The following is a 25,549-nucleotide window of genomic DNA, read 5'->3' as shown; positions in this document are numbered from 1 at the left end:
ATACAAACAGTGACTGATACATATTTGAAAACACTGTCTAACATGAATAATGCTTTACAAATGAAGAAAGCCCTTTCATATACATTTAAAGTTTGACAGTGTGCTATGTGTCACAAACTGCAGTTTTGAGTTTAAATGCATCTGTCTAACTCAAGTGTCTTTAAAAAGCATAAATTTCATTACTTCAATTAAAGGTAGAGCTGGTCAATAGCAGATGAAAGGACCTCGGTTTACCCAACCTTACAGGGTGATTGAGAAAAAATGAAAAATGCTAGTTAAAGGGTTGGACTGCTGTCAAGCCATCAGGTAGACAATCTCTTGTCTCTCTTAAACAAATCACTGGAGGTGTTTAGCTCTAACTGCACATCTGTGGTGCCCTGTTCCAATCCAGGTGTTTCTCGGCCTCCTGGCCTTTAGAAGTACTATACTATAGTGGATACAAGCACTGATTCTGGAATCAGGCAGTCCCGAGCTCTAATTTCACCTCTGTTACTAGAGGTAGCCAAGTAACAATTCTGACCGATGAGAAATAGGAAAAACAAGCATGATGAAAAGAAAACATGTGAAGAGCTGGACTATTATGATAAGATCAGGGTGTGATGTTAATTTATAGTATATGGGTAAGGAAAAAGTTCATTCGTAGTCATCTTGAAAGGAATTCACTAGAGCAGTACCTCCTTTCAAGTCAACAAGAGAAGCTAGAAAGTTAAAAGGACTTAACATTTAGCACTTTTTTGAGAAGACTTAAATGCCAGACATTGGAATGACCTACATAAGAGCAATTTGATTAAGAGAATGAAAACTTGTAATGATTAGCATGGAGTCACGGCTGAATGTGAATACCAAGGGAATATGGAGTAAAAGATCTGAAAGGCGACAAATCAGACTACAACTGCCATATTTTCAAAATTGTAATTGGGTATTAAAAGTAAATAAACAGCTCTTAACTTAAGAGTGCAAAATGAAAGCACCTTATTTTAAAGGTGCAGAGCAAGAAAATACAACATAAACTTATCCACATTTTAAATAGTTGTCTGCGTAGTAGGTAAATGCCATTTAAAAACATTTTCAATAGAAAAATGATTTATAAATCAGTTTATAGAAGATCAAAAAATCAGTGTTTAATACCGACTTTAACTATAAATAACTAAAGAAAAAGACTGCCCTCTTCTGTTTTTGCTTCAACATCTATGTCTTCTGCTCCTTGCCTTTCGGAGAAAATATTGCATTGTAAGGCTGCCGTCTTTTTGGACGAGGACAAGGATCAAGATCTTCCTTAATGTAACCTTAAAAATAAATTACAAATTTAGAAAACTGTACTTGCAACATACATGTTTCAGCATAAGCATGTCTCATGTAATGCCTTCTAAGTTTACATGATTCTTCTGTTATTAGCTGTGTCATGTTGATGAGTGATTTCACTACTTTGCATCAGTTTCCTCATTTATACTAAAAATAGCAGCAAACATCAAATGTGTTGTATACGTTATCTGGGATGACGCTCACACTCCTGCAGTGGCTTCCACTCTGCCTATTTCACAGGTGAACTAACGGAGAGCCGGGGAAGTTAAGACAGCTCACTCAGGTTCCCAGAGCCAGGAGGTAGAAGAGCTGGGACCCTGCCCAAGAGCTAACTCCAGAGCCAGAGCTAGAGCTCTTAAGCACTGTCCTACTCTGCTTCCCCTTGGCTGCAAATGGGGACAAGTGGCTAAACATGAACTTTTTACTATTATGACAAGTTCCAGGTGCTTATTTGGTAGCTATTTGATTACATGACATGTCCCTATATTCTTCACACTATTCAATTCTCCTAGGGTGTGTCCAGTCATGTAGTTTTCAGGGGAGGACTGTGCCCTGCCATACCCCCTGGGCCACATGGGGGGCGCAAACACAGGCTTATCCAGGCTAACTCTACTTGATGACCAGCAGAAGGGTCACGTCAGAGAGGACTTGCTAGTGGGGAAAGTGGAAATGTGGTAATAGCTGTAAGAGACTTTGCAGCTTTTGGAAGAACTATCTTCTCTCTTCTAAGTATCAGGAGCTTTAAAGCTGCATACGTTCTCAAATTACATTAAACATAAGTGCTGTATTTGAAGGAGCTAACTGCATCTCAATGTTTCTCCCAAAGTTCTTTTTACTCAAATATGGTTTATAAATAACTGGCATTCTGGGTAAGTGAGGTTTTCACATCTAAAATTCATAGTAGTCACTTTTAAAAAAGGATGCTTTTTAACAACATAATTTTGCTAGCAACTTTTGTAGTTATTTATTTTATTAAGTCATTTTGATGATAGGATAAGAGAGAAATTACTTTCTGAACTTTGAATGATAAACCAGGATAACACATGCACAATCCCACTAAAATGCATATAAATAATCTAGGATTCCAATGAAATTATCTCAAGAGTTGAGATAAGCTTTTTATCTTTAGGAAATATATTATTTATGTCACAAAACTGGCACCCAAATTATAGCACAAGGTAGAGAACCATGAAGAAAAAGTTTGATGTTTAGACTTGGGTATAGACAGTATTAAAAAAAAAAATCCAGAATGTTATAATCTATGCTCTCACCTCTTTCCATACAAGTCTGAGTGGAAGGAAAACCAACTTCCCAGAAGTTCTCTGGTGTGTTGGGTGGAATGTAGCGGAATCGGTGTCTAGAGCAGGAAGCCAACTTCTTTTCTCTTTCTTCTGCTGGAAAATCTGCATAATACTGACAATAAAGCTCGTTAAGTTTTCCACTTAGGGATAATAAATGGAACGTTGTGCTTACTGAACTAGAAGCTAAGAAAATTATTAAAGTATTCAGCTTGCTAAGTGAATTAGTAATTCAGTAGAAATAGCAGCACACAGTAATTAGTGCTGGTCTGTGAAAGGCTTACTCCACAAATGAGAAAAGGTGCTTGTATCACAATGTAAATCAACATACTGCTAACTTGATCAATAAAGTCACATAATGAAAAAAAGTATCAGCCGAATTTACAGTGTGCATGGTGGTGCAGCTGATTTATCTACTGGTGCTAACTCTTCATCTTTGTCAGATTTATAACAAAAATGCCTGCATCCTGAACAGCACATTTTTTTCAATTGTTATTAGGATGTAACATGTGTTTTGAAGTAATTTTCCTATCACAATTTTTAATTTTTTAATTTTTTTTTTTTTTGGTGGGGTACTACAATTTTTTAAAATAAAAGTTAAGCTTTGAATGTTGCAGGCTTCATGACTTCCCTTAAACTGTATTTTTCAGTTAGGATCAAAGGCATATTATTTTTTGCAACTGATCATAAAGAACCTGAACTTCATGCAAAGAAAGAGAAAACTTATATGTGAGAATGACACAGGTCTTCAAGCTCTACATCTAAAGAAAATAAAGCAGTAAAGTTTAACAGAACACATCACAGGATCACATAATTTAGCTAGCTAATTCCATTCGACTCAAGACACTGAAAATAAAAGTGATGATTTACTGAAAATATCATCTATTGAAAGTGGCAGACTTAGGAATGGAATTTAAGTTTGAAGTAAAAGTTTTTTAATATATTTTTTTTTCATGTAGATTTTTCTTTTATATAGAGATCCTCTAAGACCTTTTTCTTCCTTCTCACTGCTGTGAGTATAAGCCTTTGTTACCTTAGCCAGGGAACTGGGATGGGATGCCCTTAGAGAATCATGGTTATCAATCAACGTTAGGGAAATACTGCCACTAAATTAAAACATACTTGAAAACAACAGTAGGCTAGTGTAGCTATAACACAGCAGTCAAGCGGGAGAGTGTTAAGAGGATGAAGTCAGACAGGAAGTGGGGCATGAGTTTGTTGTCCTTGATAAGGACTTTGATTCCATTTCTTAATGAGAGAGGAAGACATTTAAGAGTTTTGGGCAGAGGAGTTACATGATTTAACTTTTGTTCTAAAAAGATCATTAGGAAAAAAGACCATTCATTGCTGTTAAAAGTACAATCAGTGGGATTTGATGATAGATCCGTTACTGAGATATGAAAGAAAAATGCAGAGGGTAACTACAGGACCTCTGGTTTACACAACTAGGAAAATGGACATAGGGAAGGCTCAGAGGTGAGGGCTGAGAATCAGAGGTAGAAACTGTACGTTCACTTTTGGACATGTGAAATCTGAGATGACCGTTACACATCCACACCTGTGTAACATATTCCCCATGTGGAACAGGCAATGGGAAAACTCACGAACTGTAAGCATACAGGCAATATTTAAATACACGGGACTGGCACTTTGCACTCCTGGTCATAAGGGAGTAACAGAATAGATTTACCTTCTACCTTAAAAAAACTTAAATAGAATAAAATGTATGAAATAATGTTTTCAGAGACAGGATTACAGCACAGAAAGTGATTCCTGAGAGAAGGAAAGCAAATAACACTGTTTCCAGCAATAGATTTTTTCCTAATTGGCAGTATTCCAGTAGTAACTAAAAACTGGAGGTTTATTTAGTGCAGACCATATTCCTTAGTTAAGAAATTACAATATATTCAATTTGTTTTATGAGGACTCATGACACTGGAGGTTTTGTTTGTATCACCAAACTGCTTTCTGAAAGAGTGATCTCAGTTCACACTCCCACTGTTAAGTGTATGAGAGCACATTTCTCACCAAATGCTTACCTGCGCTGTAATCTATTCATACATAACTTCAATGTGCTTGGTTACCAAGTTTTCTAGACATAGTTGTTAAAAAGAAAATTTAACAGGGGAAGGACATTGCTGGAAGCAAGCATTCAACAGCTAAAGGATAGCAAGGGAAGAAATAAAAACAGCACGTTTCAAGAACACAGAACCTGCCTAGGACTGTTTAGTAACAGGACAGTACTGCCTACTTCAGGACATACCTAGTCCAAGACACCCAGTGTATAAAAGGAAAACGTAACTGTGTTCTAAGGATGAAGGAGAGCCTGTTCATCATATTTCATTTAGAAAGGAAAATGTTCGGGGGAAAAATAAGAGCCTGTGCGTGTATTAGTTATTTAGAAGAAAACAATTATGAGTGTATCTCTTTCCTGAGAGGCTGGTGTTTAAGTAAAAAATACTATAGCAAAGTTTCCTACTGAAACATCAAAAATTTCCCCAAATAGTATCTGTATTAGAGCCTATGCTGTAATATAACACAAGGGGGGAAAATTAAAAGAAATACAAATAAATACAGAGAAGACAAATGGCACAAATGTCTTAAGCTGGAAATTAAGGACCAGTGCTTAGGCTCCAGATGCACTTAGAGAGCACCTCAGAGAAACTGAGGGTCTTCGTTTTCATCTATCTCTCTCTCAGGTTCTAGCCAGTGTGTGTGTGTCCTCTGTGTATTCATTCTGTTATTCCTGGCTTAAGCTTGTTTCTAGGTTACAAGTATGGTTTCTAACTATGCATTTATGATCTATAAAGCCACACTTAAAAAAACCCCAAAGGACAGTATTTCTATTAGTACTTACAATTTCACATTCCTTACATGTGTGTCCAAGCAGTTTTCTTCTCTCTTCTTTTTTCCGAATCACCTCAATGTGAGGAAAGTTTGGTAAGCTAGTCTCTCTGGGAGGGGAAGAACAAAAGACCTTTGGTTTAGTTTTTCAATTAACAAAGGTGAACATCCAGATGAGAAATAATCCCAAAACATTCATTCATTTTATTTGAAATGCTTCCTCAGTATGTGAGAAAAGCCAAGAATTTCTTCACTCATTCTTGGCTAAAATATTAAGTGCCTACTATACACCAGGTATTTTTATGGGTATTTTTCTCTAAATGAAAAAGGTAACTATTACTTCCTATTTTCACCTCTGGTGGCTGAAAACAGTGATTAGGTTGAGAGGTAAAACATAAAATAACCTATTTAAAAAGGAATGCTGTATTATTAAACTCAGGAATTGGTATTCTATAACATAACCAAGAGCGAGAATATCACCTCTGCTAACTCAGTTCTAAGAACCCACGTATGAGGGCTAACCTACTCTTCCCAAAGAATAGAATCGTTTCTATGTCATTTGCTATTTTCTCTAAAAATCTCTTTGGCTGCTTCCGTCCACCCTAAATTATTGCAGATATGAGGCACAGTTCCCATTTGTGCTTGTCCTTAGATGGACCGGATCTGTCATGAACCACTGGATACCTAGGAAGGGTGGAAGCCACTGAGGTATGGACTGATAAAGTACCCAGTACTTTGGTAAGAAAATGCAACCAGGAAGCATGAACATTTCTTTATTAATATACATGTATCCTGCTTTTAAAAGCCCAATACAGAAAACTCCAAACTTACAAGTAAGTAAAGGAAGACTTCTGTGACATCAATATATATTTGTTTATAACAGAAACATCCCCAGTGAACTTCAACAGAAACTGGTTTTGAGAATGGCTTGTGGGTAACACATCTACTCCCCTGAGGTATTTTTACCACATGACCCTCTAGTTGGCAAGCACTTTTCTCCAAAGAAAGTTTTAACTGCTCAATTTCAAAACATATCAGGCTATAGGCCCTTTTCATGCTTAAATCCAACAACTCTCAACTCTGAAGCAGTGAATTAAAAAAAAACAACATAAAAAAATATTGCCATGACTATTTTCTTTCCAATAGTTTATGGAGTCTTAGTTTATAGAGAATAAATTCAGCCATATCCTATCCTCTGAATCCTATCTGTTTCTGTGGTGTGCCACAACGCCGCAGGGAATCCACTAGCAGACTGGCAGCGGCAGCGGACGCCAAGCATCACCTGCAAGGCTACTGAGCTGCTTGTCCCTGATACAACACAACCCATCTTCCCAGGTTTGCTGGTACTCTCGGTGGAGAAAGGAACCAGGCTAACTGAGGCTTTTACCATCCCTGTATCTTTACCCACCTCCTCTATCTGCAGCTGTCTAATGGTTTCAGAATAAATGAAATTACTCATGTATTAAAAAGTCAGTGTGAACTTCTACTATGAAACATTTGAAATGACAGTTCTTAGTCTGCAATCTTACTTCTAGGAATCTATTCCAAAGAAGCACAGGCAATAATTTGAAAACAGAATGCACAAGGCTATTCACTGCAGCACTATGCATGCGAGCATAACTGTAAACAACCCAAATGCTCACTGCTAGAACAAACTACAGTACAAACAATGAAATACTATGAAACTAAAAAAAAATGAGGAATATCACTATGTACTACCATGAGTGATGTCCAGGACATACAGTTAAATGAATAAAGCAAAGTAGAGAAAAGCATGTATAGCATTACCTACATCTGTTACCAGTATCAAGATATATAGATAGAAATTTGCTTTTATTTTTTGAAATGGATGGAAAAACATACATCTTTAACAGACAGTCATCTGTAGGAACAGGAAGTTAACAAAATGAAACGGATAAGGACAGTAGACTTATTAGAATAAACCCTTTTTTGAAGCCTCTGGTATCATATACATAATTCCTTAAAAAGAAAATTCTAAAAAATCAAAAGCAAAATAAACATGGATACTGGGTTGGTGGCATAACTACATAGAAAATAATTATCCTAAGTGACTTGAAAACAGTGATTTGACTATACATTTCTAACAGGATAAATCTCAAGGACAAAAAGACACAAGTCTTAAACCATTTTCATAAATCATGTTATTGGTGATAGTCTGAATTATTCTGACACTGTTCTGTGGAACAGAGGAATGATGCTGGTGGCACAGAAGTGGGATTTTCAGTAGGCGGGAAAGTAGATAGAGATGTGACACAGGAGGTTAGAGAAATCCTGACTGCAGCTATCAGTATGAACAAATGTAGTTTATCTTAAAAAACCAAAATGTAACAAAAACTTTATTTCTAAATGCCCACCTAAAAGGTCTAGAAACAATGGCTAACTGCAGCAGTAAGCAACCCTAGCAGTAAGACTGACCTAAATACCATTTTTAACTTAAAGAAACCAGGGCTTCTGGAGAAATGGCAGATTCCAGCCTATTGCAGAGAATGCAGAAGAGAGCCCAGAACATCTTATACCAGAAGCAAGGAAGCTATGAAGGATGAGTACAGTGTCCGTTCAAGAGGCTTCCACTGGGCAAAGATGGGACAATCTGAGAATCAGTAAGGGTGGTAACTGCAATGGACTGAAACACATCAAATATAATCCATGAGTTCATGATGATGCTTAGACAAGACACTCTCAAGTCACATGTGAGATGCTACAGTACTATTTCTTTGGAAAACTGGTAAATAAAAAGAATTAATCATTTAGCAACCAAATGATAGCTCTTATCCGTTAAAGTCCTACAGGAATCAATAAAAATTTATCTTGGCCTGTCAGATTTCTAAAATTTCTGACAAGTCAAAGTATAAGGAATAACTTCACTTACTAAGTGACTTAACTTGCCAACATCATAACTTAAAGAAAAAAAAAGCATAAAAAGTTTTTTTGAATGAATTACTATGCCTTAATTCACTCCTAGAATGAAAAGTACATGACTGAAAGTTACAGAATTTGCAATATTTACATAAAAGGCAAAAAGTATCATTATGGTTTTAAAATCAAGATGCTTACAGTTTTTTTTAAAATTTAAAAATTCTAAAATAATTCTGGAACACAACCTAAGGCTCACCATCTAAAGTTTGTACTATATAAAAGTTACAGTATTCAGTGTTCAATTCCTGAAATTCAAATAAAGTTTACAGTAAAACAGAGTAAGAATAAAATATAATAAAGCAGAGAAAATAACTGTTACCATTGTCAAAAAAAAATAGTGGTGGTAAAAATTTCCTTATTTTAAAAATTTGTCAAATTTTTTCATACTTGAGTTCATTTCTGTTATGATCATAAAGTAAATGATATACATTCTATTTTAACCAAAGTAGCAATTTTAATCAGAGATACTCTGACAAGACAGTTCTGTTGAACTTCCAATCGCATTGCTGGTCTTAACCCAGACCAACTTACCTTTCATCATTAAAATATGGCTCCACAAATGCTTTCTGTTTGACTTTATCTTGTTTATCACCATGAGCTGTAAATAAAACAAACATACCACAAACTGAACATAGAACATAACTTTTCTGAGGAAAAAAAAGGACATGTATCAAAACTTCTGTTTTTATTGAATTTTATTCTCTAGGTCCCTAGGCAATTGGTTTAAATTTTCTATAACTAATTCTTTTTCATCTGTATAATAAGACTTTTAATTATCTCATCTCAGAATTACTGAAGAGATAAAAATCATAACTATAAAAGTATTTTAAACTTTAAAAGAACCACTCAGATGCCTATTATAATTTGGCACCAAACAATAATATCAAGACAGCTTTTAATCTGTTTCACTTATTCTGTTGATTTTTAGTGTCTTTAAGGTCATTTATAACTAGGAAATAAAAAGATTTAAAAAATTTATCAGAAAATGAGTGACAAAATAAGAAGTAGAGCCCTTGGACTGAATCCCAAGTTGTCTAGATTCAAACAGCTAACTGCTATCATCTGTTCAAGTAAAAATTACTGAGCATTGTGCTAAGTTCTGGACATAAAATGTAAAACAGGAGAAACCAGGTCTCCTGTCTTCATGGAGTTTACCCTGTAGTGAGGGAAACATCAAGCAAGCAAGCAGACAGCTAAGGCTATCTGAGGAAGAGCACATAAGGTAATAACTAATGAATAAAAAGAAGTCAGCCATGAGAAAAGGTAGGAACCGGCAAAATTCTAGCTAATGGTCGTAGATGGCAAAAAGCTGGGTACCTTTTAAGAACTAAGAGGAGGCTAATGTGGTTGAGATTAAGCAAATAAAGAAAAGTGTTGGGGACGATGAGGCTTGGGAGGTACCAGATCATGATGGGTCTTGGAAGCCAAAAGGAGTTTGAATTTTACTGAAGTGCAATGGGAAGTCACTGAGGACTTTTTGAAAGAATCTACTTTACTGTATAATTTACATACATACAGAACACACTGATTTTAAGTGTACTATGATGAATTTTGACAAATGTATATTCCAGTGTAACTGATACCCAAATCAAGACAGAGAACGCTTCCATCACCCCTGAAAGTTTCCTATTCCATTGTATCTCATGCACAGGAGTGTCCTCTTATGTGTCTCTTCCCCAAAATCACTGATTTAATTTGTCACCACTAGCTTAATTATGTCTGTTTTAGAACTTTGTATCTATGGGATTATGTAGTACGTATTCTTTTTCATCATCTGCATTCGTCTAGCTCAACAGGTTTTGGAGACTGATGCACACTGAGTCTAGTAGTTCCCTCTTCTTGCTGTGAGGTAGTGCTCCATCATGAGCATACCACAATTTGTATTTATTCACCTGCTGATGGACATTTGGGTTGTATCCAGTTTTGAGCTATTACAAATAGCACTGCTGTGAACATTCTTGAACACATCTTTCCGTGAACATGTTTTTATTTTTCTTGGGTATATACCTAGGAGTGGAATTGCTGGGTCACAGCAGAGGTATATGCTTAACTTCACAAAAAACTACCAACCTCAATAAAGCTGTTAAAAAAAAAATCCTGCTGAACTGTTTTCCGAAGTATCAGTTTTCTACTCCACTAGCAATGCTGAGAGTTCAGCTACTCTACACCCTTGCTAACGCTAGATATCATCAGCTTTTCTAACCATTCTTGTGGGTGTGAAGTGATATCTCCATCCCTGATTCAAGTGTGAGGTTCAGGAGAGAGAGGTCGAGGCTGGGAATAATGAATTTACAGAAACGTCTTCTTCACTTGGCTTCCAGAACACCATCCACTCTCATGTTCCTCCTACTTCACAGGATGCAGCAACTTCTCAATTTCCTTTCCTGGTTTCTTCTTTGTTTCTCTGACCTCTCTCTTTCATTCAATTATAACAATTAATTTATTACTTAATAAAGATTTTTCTCAAAATTTTTGTAAGCTGAGTAAGAGGTATAGAGGAACCCTCTGAACTATCTTTTGTATCTTCTATTAATCTGAAGTCATCTTTAAAAAACTGAAAAAAGTTTATTCAAGAAAAATGAAACTTTAATTGTTGATACCTCATTAAGCCTCTATTAATTAGCATGATGACTTAATTTATTAAACTCAGTGTAACGGAAAAACCATAATTAGAAAGAAAATTGCCTTACTGTTTGGCTTCTTTGTAGAAGCTGACAATTCCTTCTCTTCATCTGCTACTTGAGGGAAGCTATCTGCCAAACAGGATTCATATTCTTCATGTGTAGTCCGATCAAACAAATCTTCCAAACTATCGTTCATTTTTCTTTCTCCGTCTACGTAAAAGAGCATTGACTTAGGCAACAAGCAAGCTTTTTGCTTTCTACAGACCAATGTGAAACTTGTAGGAACTGCCACAAAATAATTCAGGTGTGTATGAGGCAAGAATAAACTCCTAGTCTGGGTAGTTACTGCACATTTACAATGGCTTTATGTTATGCCTTTAAATATCCTTTATACGTGTGACGAAAATGCTAGGTTTTGTTACTGTCATTATAAACATTAAAAAAATCTTTTTGTATCACCTCATGTATAATTCATGCTAAACCAAAAGGAATTACCAAAAGGAACTGTGAGGAACAGAAAACACAGCATAATAAATGGTGAAAAATATCAAGTTTAAATAAACTGTGTATAAATGATTGACATTAAAATCTTGATAGATTTTTATTTGCTTATTTTTCTAACGTGGTAGAAAAAAGTACTTTCTTGCATTATCATTAACACTTGGTAGTTTAGTGCTATAGAAATAATGAATTCAATTCCATATTTGATATGCAAAGTGCCAACTTCATCTTCAGAGTACTAACTACATTTCCATTAAATAATCACATTTTTAAAAACATCAGTTTACTAAAAACACAAATAGATCCAGTTGGCTAACAAATGTGACAACTCTGAAGCCTGCCAAGATTACTCTGTGAAATGACTACCGCCTTCCCCGGTGCAGGTGCTCTAGCAGCTCGCCCCGCTTCACTTTTCTCTGGCACTGCCACTTACCATCGTCCACCACGCCACATTCGTCTGTACAGTGTAACTTCCATGAGGTAGGTACTTTTGTTCTCTTTACTGCTATCTCCAGCTCCCAACAGAGAATTGGGTCTCGATGATTAAAAATGTGTTTATTTTTCACTTTGAGGGTCAAACGTGTAAGTAAAAGTAACTTCTATATGCCAGGCAGTGTGCTGGGCATTCCCAAAACAAAGCATTCTGTATATGCTGTTAGTGAATCACAGTAAGTTACGGGCTTCCTTTTTCTCTTGGTCTGACTTCTGATTATCAAATGCTTGAGGACAGAGACTATATCCTTTCTGATCTATCACAGCATCTAGTAAGTCTAACACAGACCAGAGATGTAAAAACGTTTTCTGAATAGCAATATTAGCAGTAATTGGGAGTTTTATTGGTATGTTTTATTTTTTAACCAGTTCTAGGTTTTTAAAATATCTACCTTATGGGTAAAATAGGTAGACTGTTTTTTTCCAAGTATGGGCTCAACAATATGTCCTACTGCACGTGCTATTCTTATAATGTGATCTTAGCACTCCTCCCACTGAGCAGTGAGGGCCATGTTCTCTTGCTTTGAACGTGGGCAGGTCTTTGTGACACTCTGCAACTTTTGAGTCCAGATTACAAAAATGCCATGCACTTCTGCCTTGCTCTTTGGGGACAGTCACTCTGGGAGCCTAGTCTCCACGTGATGAGGAAGCTCAACCCAGGCTATGTGGAAGGACCATACATATGCAGAAGCCCAGAGAGAATGAGGAGAAAGATGCCATGTCTCTCCCATCTGAAAAGCCCTCTGCCATTCCAGCTCCAGCCACCATCTGTCTGCCTGTACCGGTCTCATACCCTGAGACAGGAAACACTCAGCCCAGCCCTTCCTGAATTCCTGAGGCATGGAAACTATGGAAGACGAGAAGGTGGTGGTGGTTCTAACCCTCTGTATCATCGGAGTGAGTTATTATATAGCAGTAATATTCGTAACACTTTATTTAGTCAAAATTACCTCACCTCCATATGATACTTGCTTCAAATCTATTTGGGAAATTATCATCTTCTTAGATCAACTAGATATATTTGAAACTAAAGCTATCATAATTTAGTTTTCCCCTTTTCTACAACACTGAGGAAAACATTATCAGGAGCTGGTACCACGAATAAAATAATCTTAAAAGCAAAGTTATCTTCTTAAGAAGGAAGTTAGTTAAGTGTCCTTCACTACAAAAAAAGACAATCACTGTTAAGGTTTTTCTTTTAACAGGTACTGTCCTCTAAACATAGGCAGCCAGTTACTTGATCATACGGATAGTTATTCTTTACTAAAGAACAAAGAATTAAGACAAAGGCTATTAAAATTTTCTCTCGCTGCATTTGGTGCAGTGAGGGAGAAGGTGTTTTGTAAGAAGCAAGGACAAGACTGGCTGTTTTATTATTGGGCCCTGAGCAGGTAGACTATGGAATATTCAGCAGAAGATGGAAATGACACAGTCTGAATGTCCTCAGTTTTTAACAGATGATCACTGGAAAATGCCTCTGCTTTTAGCACTGCACCTCATGTTAGGCAGGTCCTAACCCTTCAACACATAAGGGTGATGAATGACAGCTATTCCCAGTCTAGTTCATCTCATGTCATGTGCCTCCTGTAGTCAGGAATGTTTCTAAGGTTGTGCCAACCAAAATCTTTCCATTATTCCTACTCTACCTCTTTTAGAAAATCAAGGTGTCAGGTGAAGAATTAAGAGTTTCTCACTACAAAGAGCTAGTTTAGCCAAATCCCCCTTTCTACAGAAGCAGAATATAGCAGAATGTAGCACTCATCATATGCACCATCATTCTTGGTTTACTGCTAATCTGCAGATCTGTACCAAGACTTCTCAGTGGACCGCCCCCACCCCTTTCCTTATCAAACTACTTCGGAAAATCATATTTCTAAAACAGGACTCTCAAGAGTCCCTTTTACACCTTTTATAGAAAATTATCTAAACCAGGGGTCACCAAACTTTTTCTTAAAGGATTAATAAATACTTTAGACCTGTGGAGCCACAGGGTCGCTGCAGAAACTACTCAGCTCTGCTATTCTGCCACGCAAGCAGCCACAGGCAATAAATACGCAAGTGAGTGAGGCTGGGTTTCAGTAAAACACTACTTACAGAACTGGCAGCCGGCCATAGTTTGCTGGCTCCTGGAAACGACTTGAATTCTTTCGGAAATAAAAATTATTTTTACTAAAGATGTTTTTTTCCTGAAGTATTGAAACTAAGCTTTACTAAGAGAACTCTAGTGTTATGAGAACGGGGGGGGGAAAGACTGGTTTATGGTGCAGGGGTCACTTACGCTCATCAGTGCAATGGTATGACTATAAACTCCTCTCCACATTTGTATTAAAATTAAGGAAAAAATCAAATCTTACTTGGACTTTTTTGTCCCTTCTGCTCTTGCTTCTTCATTTTTAAAAGCGCAGTTTCACTAACCAATGTACAGTCCATGTCCACTGTCTCTTCTGCTGATCTTGACTGACTGCCATCCTAAATAAACATTTAAAAATTCAAAATTTTAACAATTCTTCCCTTACTGGCCTTACATTTACTTTTTTGAGGGGGGATAAAATATACATAACATAAATGTAACCATTTTAACTATTTTTTTAAGTGTACACTTACATCTTAGTAGCATTAAGTTATATTTACCTTTAGCCTTTAGGAATATAGATATATTTTGGTTTAACTGCCTGTAAAACATTTTTAGCTTTTATATACCAATACACGAGCAACTTCTCTCAAGCCTAGGAAAAGGACTTACTACCAATGAAGAGAGTTACATGCTACCAAAATCCCTGGAACTTCTCCTTTCTTCTCCAATCGGCCTCACAGAAATGAACATCAACGTACACCAAGAACAAAACTTCATTAATCAAATTTGATTTCTTGACAGATATATATTACTCTAGCAATTGTTAAATACTTATTAATATGCTACCAAGTGAAAGAGAACTCCTCAAACTATGTAGAACCTAAATATAAGCTAAAAGTTATTTCTGCTATGAATTTTAATTTTAAAAAATACGAAGTATTTTAAAAAATAGCCAACTGGGAGAATGAAATTCTTTTCTTGAGAGTAGATGAAGTTAATCAAGGAATATGATGAATTATTTTGATAAAAAATTATTTAAAATATGTAACTAGCATTTTGCATTATTTTAAACCTATATTTTTAAGCAAAGATCTTTAAAGTCAAAAAATATTATTACCCTTTCAAAAATACTATAAAGTTGGAATAATAAGTAGTATTATTTCTTAGTTTTCAGAATAAATAAATGAAGTATATGAAAGGTATATGGTTATCTCAGGGTCACAGAGTTAGTGAGGAGAGCAGGGTGACTCGTAATGGACTGGAATAACCGTACGGGCTTTGGTTCTACTTTCTAACTTACCTTTGTATCTATCACAGTAATATCCATTTTATACTGAGAAAGGTCTGCTCCAGGATCTATACTCCACTGGATATTTTCAAAGGATACATCTTAGATAAGGAGAAAAAAATATACAATTAGAACGGATTTTAAAAATTCTCATCACTTTAAAACATTATGCAACCCGCAGAATGGGAGAAAAGTTTTGCAAATCCTGTCTGGTAAAGGACTTGTATCTAGGATATAAGAAGAACCCTTACAACTCAGTAAGATAATTACTGCATTTAGAACTAAGCAAAGGATCTGAAAAGACAGTCCTTCAAAGATACACAAATGGCCAATAAGCCCATGAAAAGATGCTCAACATCATTAGCCATCAAGGAAAAGGCAAATAAATCAAAACCACAATGAGATTCAACTTCACACCCAGAGAAAGACAGACAGTATCAAGTATTGGTGAAGATGTGGAGAAATTAGAACCTTTATATGCCACTGGTGGGAATGTAAAATGACGCAGCTACTTTGGAAAAATGTCAGATAGTTTCTTAAAAGGTTAAAAACAGAGTTAGCAGATGGCCTAGCAATCCTACTCCTATCGATACTTCAAGAAGAATAAAACATACATTGACATAATATTGTGTATCAATGCTCAACCTAGCATTATTCATGATAGTGAAAAAGGAAATAGTGAAAGAAGTCACAAAATATCATATATTGTATGATTCCATTTATATGAAAACTCCAGAACAGGCAAATCTATAGACAGAAAGTAGATTAAGTGGTTGCCTAGGATTAGGGAAGAAGGGAGAGAGATGGAGAATGACTGCTAATGAGTACTGGTTTTTTTAGGGTGTAAAAAATATCCTAAACTTAGACTATAGCGATAGTGGCACAACTCTGTGACTAGACCAAAACCACTGAACTGTACATTTTATAACTGACTGATTTTTATTTCAATTAAAAAAATTAAGTTAAAATTGTAACACTGGAGGAGTTTTCAGTTATAGGACATACAGTGGTACAGCATTAACTCTAAGTAGACTGTGAAAGGTTAAGCAGGTATACTGCAATCCCTAGAGCAACCAAGAAAAAAATAAAAACAAAAAGATTTTAAAAAATCAGGAATGAGAGTGAAATAAAGTCTTTGTATCTACAGAGACTAAAACCCTCATTGGAAGAATAACTAACGAATGTGCTTTAGGAAAAAAGGAAAATAAACCCAGAATGAAGGAGTAAGATTACAATGAAGAGTAAAAGAAAAAGTATGGAATGTGAAGCACAGAAATATTTGGTGGCTAAAAAACCCAAAAAGTCTCCTTTTAAACACAGCAAAATTATGAAAAGATTCACATATATATTAGAGCACTGTTTTCAAACAAGAGTTTAATAACCCATAAAAATATATGCATATGTTTATACATACACATGTAAATGCAGAGAAAAAGACAGACCTATGGGGTGAGGAACAAGATCTGAATGATAAATTTCCACTTTTTATATTTTAAAAGTCTGTATAGTTTAAATTTTTTAAAGCTTTTGTAAAGAAAATAAGAAATAACTACATAAAATAGATAAATTTATAAAATCACCTATCAGAGGAGGTATTAAAGATGTCTATTTTTTCAAAAAGCAGCGAAGTAGGAAAATCACATGTAAAATGAAACCAGTAAGAATCATGCCATAAACACAGAAACATGCTGGGATACAGTTTTTTTTCCTAAAACAAGTCAATCTACTCAAAGAATGTAAATATATTACAATACTCAATTTAATGTCATAAAGAAAAACAACGGAAATACTATTTATAGTGTACATACCTTGGTTGTTTGGCAGAGACTTTGTTTTAGCAATTCTACATGGATTTAACTGAAGAACTGATGCAAGTTCACATGCTCCATGGACTGGCCTGGTTTTGATTCTTATTGGCTCATGAGAACCAGCACCCTAGAGCAGAAAGAATTATTAGCATCCAGGTGAAATCACAAACAACCATTTAAATCAAAATCCTTGAATATTTAACACAAACCTTCATGTCATCAAAAAGATTCTCTGTCTCCAAACCTTCATGTGGACGTAGAGGGATTTTAAAGATAGGATTTTCTTCCTTTATTTGTAACAGTGTTTTATTATCCGGAGATTTATTCAAAGACTGGAGGAGGGACTCCTGTAAACAGGGCTCTTCTGGGGAATCTTTGGTTAACCCACAGCTTCCACTCAAGGCCTTACGGCTTGAGGAAGAGCCCTTTGGAACAGGCTTCAAAGCCTCATAGAGAGTCACTTGCCTAAATCTGATTTTAGAGGTCTCACTTCCTTGGCTTTTCTCTTGACGCTGAACAGCTGAAAATCGATCAGACAGATCCAGAGGTTTATCCATCACATAGTCTCCATTCATGTTAGTATGACTATCCAGTGGAAAAGGAAAAGCATTTTCTTTATCAAAAGAGGCCTGGGGGCAGCATACTTCATCTTCACTTTCTTCCTCGATTTTCTTCCTTTTGGTTCTGCCTACCAATGATTTCAAGGGTACCACATGTTTATCAGTAACAGTATCTTTAATGGGATCAATACTATCCTGTCCCATTGTGGGTTCACTTATATTTTTATTTATAAGCATCTGCTTATTAGAAGATGACTGGTTGGTGATCTTGTTCACTTCAGACCCAAGATTATGATGTGTGAAAGAGGCACTGTCTTCAGATTTTGATCTAAGTTTCTCTGATCTAGAATGAGAAGTGCTGCTGAAAGGCACTATTTTCAGATGGGTCTTTTTCCCAGTCTCTAAAAGAGAAGGGGACAAACTTGTATTCAAACCTAAACTACTTTTCACGTTAGAGGTAGCTCCAAATACAGGAGATGATACCCGAGTAGTCAGTTCTTCTTGAGGAGGAGTCTTTGAATTAGAATCTGAAAATCTAAAAAAAAAAAAAAAGTGGTAAAACTTTTTTCTTACTAAAGAAATAGGCTAAAAATTATAAGACAGGCATAATGAGAAAACTTTTGCTAATACAGAATTATTAATAGTAAGGTCTTATTCACATATTAGAGGCAGAACATTAACCAAAGTTTAAGACACAGTATAACTGCAGGTTTCTCTTTATTTGGCTGACAAAAAAGCAGGAAAATGATACAGCAAACTTATCTCAGTACCATGATATTCTGATCTATATATATTTTTTCTAAGTAACTTAAATAAAATCACTATATAAGAAAATCATACTTTAATAAATCCCACTGGGGACCCAAATTCTGTTGCTATGAAATCTTATCGTGAGTTAACTGCAAGAAACAAAATTCTTACACTAGAAAACTGAACATAACTTAAGACCCAGCCTGCCTTTAGCAGAGGAAAAGGATGTGGTAGTAGAAAGAACATTAGAACATGCACCCCAATGTTCATAGCAGCACTGTACACAATAGCCAAGACATGCAAACAACCTATATGCCCATCGACAGATGACTGGATAAAGAAGTTGTGGTATATTTATACAATGGAATATTACTCAGCCATTAAAAATAATGCCATTTGCAGCAACATGGATGGACCTGGAGATCATCATTCTAAGTGCAGTAAGCCAGAAAGAGAAAGAAAAATACCACATGATATCACTCATATGTGGCATCTAAAAAAAAAAAAAAGAAAAGAAAAAAAGGAGGACACTAATGAACTCAACTACAAAACAGAAATAAACTTGCAGACATAGTAAACAATCCATGGTTACCAGGGGATAGGGGGTAGGAAGGGATAAATTTGGGAGTTTGAGATTTGCAAATGTTAACCACTATATATGAAAATAGATAAAAACAAATTTCTTCTATATAGCACAGGGAACTATATTCAATATCTTGTAGCAACCTTTCATGAAAAAACATGAAAACAAATATATGTATATATATGCATGACTGGGACATTATGCTGTACACCAGAAATTGACATACTGTAACTAACTGTACTTCAATTAAAAAAAAAAAAAAAGAAAGCCTTAGAGTTAAGTTTGAAGACACAGAATGGGTAAGAGCTCTGGATCTAATACTTAATAGTTGTGTGGCCTTAAAAAGACATTTAACCTCTGTGATGCTACAGTTTTGTCAGCTGTAAAAAATGGGGGTAATAAAACCTATTTTAATGAGTTACTATGATGACAAATTAAATATGATATATGTATCTAGTACTGAAAGCTCTTTTAAAAAGCAAAATGCTACATAAATGTAGGTATTGTCAGTTAACGGATATTCTGAAATTAGTAAAAACAAGACATGACACAAGCTTGGAGGCTCATTCAAGCTTACAGTGGATCTGATATAACATCCAGTTTTTGAAAATGCAAACCTCAAAGGCATGACTGGATCTTTAAAGGGGCAGAGTAACAAGGCTGTGACCTCTTTTAAGTACTGCTTGCTAGAAGTACAGAAAGAACCTAAAGATAATACCCATCTCTCTCCAATAAAGCAAAAAGCCCTCAACTGGTCATAAACTGGGGGAAACAGCCTTTTAAATAAAAACTAATACAACCAGAGTAACAAGCTGTGGGAGAGAAACAGTTTAAATATATGGAACTCACTGTAATAGAATCTCACTGACAGTTTATAAGTTTTTACCAAAATGCCCCAAATTACCTTAAACTATCTTCACTATTTCCTCTAGATTCCTCAAAAGGTGGTTTCTTGTTATCTCCTTCCAGACAGTGGTAGAGTTCATCATCAAGAGGGCTCCTGGGGCCTCGAGATTCCTTCAATAATAACATTTAAAGTACATAAATACAATGGAAGATTATTTATTCTTAAGGAAGAATGGAATACTGATATATGCTATGATGTGGATGAACCTCAAAAATAGGCTAAGTGAAAGAAGCCAAACTCAAAACCCACATATATGATACTGTTTATATAAATTATTCAGAATAGGTAAATCTGTAAGGACAGAAAGCAGACTGGTGGCTGCCAATTCCAAAAAACATTATTTAGATGAAAGAAAGGGAACAGAGATGATTATATTTTCATACTTAAAGGAGATGAACTTAAAAGGACCCTTTAAAGAACAGTGCTTCCTAAACTTTAACATGCACAAAAATCAACTGTGGATCTTGCTGAAAATAGAAGTTCTGGGGTTGGGTTTGAGATTCTCTATCTCTAACAAACTTCCAGGGATGCAGATGCTGCTGACTTGAGCACTTTGAGCAGCAAGTCATTAGAGATCAGTTTCCTTAACATATTTGGTGTCTGAACTACTGACGTGCCAGGTTTAAGGGTAGGAGGGAACTAGAAACCATTAAAACACATTTAAAGCTCAAAATTAAAAACTACCCACTATCACTTGAAGACAGATTTAAAACTAGAAGGTACCAAAAAAGAAAAAAAAAGAATAAGAAAAAGAAAATCCAAACATAGTAAAAAACCAATTCAATTTTTAGGAATTCAACAGCAAGGCAATTTTATAAGAGCATACACACATTTACTGACTAAAGCAAAAGAATACTATTTTAAAGTTGTATCAAATTGAAATCTTCTTAAAGTTAAAAAACTCAAGTTTTCCATTTTTTAGGGATCAGTTAGGGAAAAAAGTAAATGTGCCTGATGTAAGGAAGCACTAAAATAATGAAAAGAAAATCATGGGGTCAATTTCTATCTCAATCCCTAAGAATTCAGTCTAACTGGATTGGCACTAAGAATCAAAGCATCTGTAGTAGACCCAAGAATTCAGCCTGTTTTCCAAATCAAACTCTGGTTTAAAGGGTGCTGAAAAGATCCAATAAATTCTGAAATCAACAAGTCTTCTCTTAAAGTCTTCCCCTAGTTGGAAGAGGGTATGGGGGAGAGAAGGGGCAGGGAAGAGGGTTAGTCAAATCCTCTAAGCCATCATTACTTCTCTAAATTTTGACTCAACCCACAACCTTTATCCCAAGAATTCTGAAGACTCAGGATTTCTGGAATGACGTGGCGTGGATAATAGAAACAGGCCTTTCTAGCCACATCAATTTTGTTCTAAGCCTTTATCCAATAATCTTTGGATAAAATAATTTCTCTCTTCCTCAATTCTCTAAAAACTGACCTACAAAGACACTAATTCATATTATCACCAAACTAAAAAACTACTTACAGATTCTTCTTGAAGGCTAAGACCAAGTGTTTCAGCAACAACTGTAGCTAAATTGTCAGTAGGGTAACTGCTTGTTCCATGTGTTTCTAAGTTAAAAAAAACAACAATCAATTATACAATTACAGAAAATAGATGTATGAAAATACAAAAAAAGGAAAGAAAAAGGATCAAAGGACCACTTTACAAGATGGCACAGAAAAAATTTTAAAACTCTGTGTAAAAAGTCAAAAATATCTACTATAAATGGCAGTAAGTTGCAAATATCTTTTTCAGCTAGGTTTTCTATTTTTCCTAAATGAACTGAATGCAACAGGTAGATTGTTTTTCTTATTGCCACTGGGCGAAAAATTGTAAAAATTATATAATTAAATGTATTTCTTGTGACATAAGATACAGCATGAATATCAAACCATATTTATATAGTACCTTTCATGAAAACATATTTTGTGGCAGAGTTTCAGCACTGCACCATTTTCAAGTTTTAAGCTAACATATTTATTTGGAAATCACCTGTGTTCAAATATTTTATAAAGTTTTATGCATACAGTTTCAATAAGTCAACAAGCACTTAGGGAGCACATGCCACGTTGCAGGCACTGTGCTAGGCACTATACGAAAAGAAAGAGTTCTTGTCTTCAAGGAGCTTATGGGCTGCTCTAGTTGAACCAAGAAAGGTTAAAAAGAGAATTGTGATAAAATGTGATAAACATTAAAGGTACATAAAAGAGGTGATTTAAGCACAGAGGAAAGACTCTCAAATCTGCCTTGAGAAACCAAGGAAAGCTTACCAAGTGAGGCCTAAGCTGATCCTTGAGAGGAAAAGGAATTAAACTGGGCTAGGGGCAGAGAGAAGGATTCTAGGCATGTATAAGGGTCTAACATGTGAAACAAAGTTACATGTTCAGGGAACTACATGTGGTCCAACTGCTGGAAATCAAAGTGTAAAATATGTAATAGTAGTAGCACATGAGCCCAGACAGGTGATGAGGGATCAGATTATGCTGAAGAACTTAAAATCTATCCTGTAGGCAATGAAGAGATATCTAAGGGTTTTTAATGGAAAACAGATGCAGTATTTGGGCTAAAATGGTAATTCAGACAGGCTGACAACAAACAGCCGTCACTAATAGGCAAAGGGATTAATCAGATTACATGAGAGATGCCGATGGCCAAAACTAGTACAATGGGGGTGCAGAAGAGTGTGTACGACAGACATGTAGGAGGTGCAATGGATGAGATCTGGTGACTATTTAGCTATGTGAGTTGAAGAAGCAGGAGTCTAGGACGACTCAAAGTTTTCTGATTTAGGTAACTCAGAGGTATGTAAAGTGTCAGTCACTGAAACTGTAAATAAAAGGATGAGTAGGTTTCACAGGTAAGTTTCAACTTTAGACATGCTGAAGTGGAAGGATACCCAGGTACAGATGTTCTACAGCAGACAGATATACTGGCTGTTTGGATTCCAGAAGAAAAGTCTCAGAGAAATAGATTTGGAATTTATTATCATATAGGTGACAGCAGAATACTTACTCTAACTGAAGATTCCTCCAGAAAGAAAAAATCAGAGAACCCGCCAAGGATCATATATACTGGGGGCAGTAGCATTTAATAGACAGCTGGAGAAAGACTAGCCAACAAATGAAGGTGAAAAAGGAACAGTAAGAAGCAAGACAATCAAGGAGAGTGGCACCACTCTGAGAGAGTACTCGATGTCAAACGTCACAGAAAGGTCAAGTAAGGTAAGGACTGGGAAGCACTCACTAGATTTAACAACCAGGTCACTGATGACTTTTGCCAGAGCAGTTTCGATGTATGAGAAAGAGAAGAGAGCATGAGAATGTATTTCCTTTACCCCTCTTCTTCCGTCTCCTTCCTCACTTCCCCTGCACCCCTTTCTTTCTCTTTTTGGAGTGAATGGGAGTTGAGAGAAAGGAGTTATTGAGCACAGACCAATAAAAAATTGTTGAGGCTCACTCCCTGACATAATGGAGTGTCCGAGGGCTGAGTACTTAAACTTCTTTTCATCCCCATATTCACTCACTTGCTTGGCAATCTCATCCAGTCTCACAGCTTCAGATACCACCTACATGCTGACCAACTTTCATTCACATCTCTCTCCTAGACTCCTCTACAATCATACCCACCTACCCATCCAAAATCTTTATCTGAATGTCTATCCAACATCTGAAACAGAAGAGTCTCAAAACCAAACTCCAGATTTCTAACCACTGCTAATCTCACCCCCACCCTGCAAACCTGCTGCTCCCAGTCTCTTTCTTCTTAGCAAACAGCAACTCTAAAGAACACACTTGCCCTTCACTTACTCTGCCCCAGCCACACAAGTGTTCCTTAGTGTTCTTCAAACAAACCCAAAAGCACCTTCACCTTAAGGCCTTTGTGTTCACTGACTTCTCCACCTGGGATGGCTTCCCCCAGATATCCACAAGACTCACTTGCTTCCTTTAGAATCTGCTCAAATGTCAGTTTTAAAGTGAGGTTCTCTAATATCTCTTCTCACCCTGCTTTATTATTCCTCAGAGCCCCTGCTTCATCTAACATTTCTTTGTTTATTTTCTTTCTCCCTCAACCAGATTGTAAGCTCTAGGAGGTTAAAGATTTTGTCTTGTTTAGTGTCTGGTGTACAGTGGGCACTCAATTATTTGTTGAATGAATGAGCAAAGCACAGTAAAGTCTTATTTACTTAAAATTATTAGCTAGACTTGATTAACATGGATAGGGATAAAAATATGAATTAATAATAGGATAACATTACTTTCCAATATGAAAGAGACTTCTAAACAACAAGTAATGCAAACAAAATTATATGAAAAATATTTTAAAATACTATCCAATTCAGACAGTTGGCTATTCTTGCCCACCAATAACCTCAAATTTTAAACTTATGAAGTAATCTCAGTATCTTGCTTACTAGCCACTGGAGCTTGACTCTGATCACAAGTGTCAGCCACTAGAATTTCAGTTTCATTAGGTTTATGTTGTGGATGAGTTGAAGACTTTGGAACTTTTCTCAATTCTAAGAGAAAAAAGAGGAGAGATTATATATAAACAATTATGAAGAAAATAGATAACCCAATACAAACCTATCTTTAAATGCACTAGAAGCGCATTTTATTGACATAATTTTAATATTCTCATAAAAGGTTTATTCCTTTAGTTTCACTAAGAAACAAAGCTGGATGGAAGTTAAGATAGTGGGAGAGAGAAGACCAGAACAGGTAAGCTTCTTCTGACCTAATCCTTGTAGAGTTATAATATTTTAATGTATCTTTTCCTTGTGTATTGCTGCAAATCAGTGGGTTCATCTGCAACGAATACTGCATCACACAGCTTTTCAATCTTTGTTTAGTTTTTATTTTCTGGTAGGAAATCTGAAACATGCTTTATCAGAAATCATTCCACTATTGAAGGGTTTAGTTCAAAGAAAACCAAAAGAAGGACCAAAGTAAATGGAAACAGACTTTTACTAATTATAAGTAGAAAATATCATTAAAAAGTACTATAAATTTTAAAATAAACATGCATGGATGATTAGAAAGAGAAAAGGAATAATTAGTCATTAAATTAGTTTTAAAATAATTTGCATGGCTCAAAAGCGATCTTGTATTTTAAAACCAAAATGTCAGATTCCAAGTAAAAATGATCAGAACAAGATTAAAACTGACAAATTAAGTTTTAAATAGTTACAGGTTATTCTCATACAATAAATAAATAAGCCAAAAGCATTTTTACTAGATACAAAAGACAGCTTCCCTAATAAAGAGAAAATTGCTATGATTTGTTTTCCTAGATATTCTTTCCGAATGGATTTAAACATGATCTAAATTATGCTTATCTGTAGTGATTCATGTCCTGTCTGACAGCAGACTAAAAGGCCCACAAATGTTCATTCCAGATTGATGATCTTATGTTTTTTTTGCTAATTATATCTGAGGTTTTTTTAAACAGTTCTTTTGTTTTCCACTAGATGGTGATGCAAGCCCATATAAAATAGAGCAAAAACTGTCAGTTTTCTAATATCAAAGATTAGGATTTACTATTTTTTTTATAGCTACTGTTAGCAACTTACCTGCATTATAAAAATAT

The 25,549-nt window shown here is 35.6% G+C and overlaps 1 protein-coding gene across 1 annotated transcript in view; it reads right to left on the bottom strand.

Annotated features, from left to right (window-relative positions):
* Positions 1–896: 896 nt before the first annotated feature.
* Positions 897–25,549, bottom strand: part of RBBP8 (RB binding protein 8, endonuclease) — a 59,815-nt gene continuing 35,162 nt past the window's right edge. Inside the window, 12 exon segments of the mRNA XM_014562620.2 lie at positions 897–1,286; positions 2,574–2,715; positions 5,458–5,554; positions 8,913–8,979; positions 11,072–11,215; positions 14,353–14,467; positions 15,373–15,461; positions 17,169–17,295; positions 17,378–18,263; positions 19,966–20,078; positions 21,446–21,531; positions 24,375–24,479. Coding sequence (XP_014418106.1) covers positions 1,189–1,286; positions 2,574–2,715; positions 5,458–5,554; positions 8,913–8,979; positions 11,072–11,215; positions 14,353–14,467; positions 15,373–15,461; positions 17,169–17,295; positions 17,378–18,263; positions 19,966–20,078; positions 21,446–21,531; positions 24,375–24,479 — 2,069 coding nt within the window. The 3' untranslated portion in view covers positions 897–1,188.

This window comes from Camelus ferus, chromosome 24 (genome assembly GCF_009834535.1).
Source record: "Camelus ferus isolate YT-003-E chromosome 24, BCGSAC_Cfer_1.0, whole genome shotgun sequence".
Classification (NCBI taxonomy): Eukaryota; Metazoa; Chordata; class Mammalia; order Artiodactyla; family Camelidae; genus Camelus; species Camelus ferus.
The sequence above is the reverse complement of the archived record's forward strand: the minus strand, read 5'-3'. Positions and strand labels throughout refer to the sequence as shown.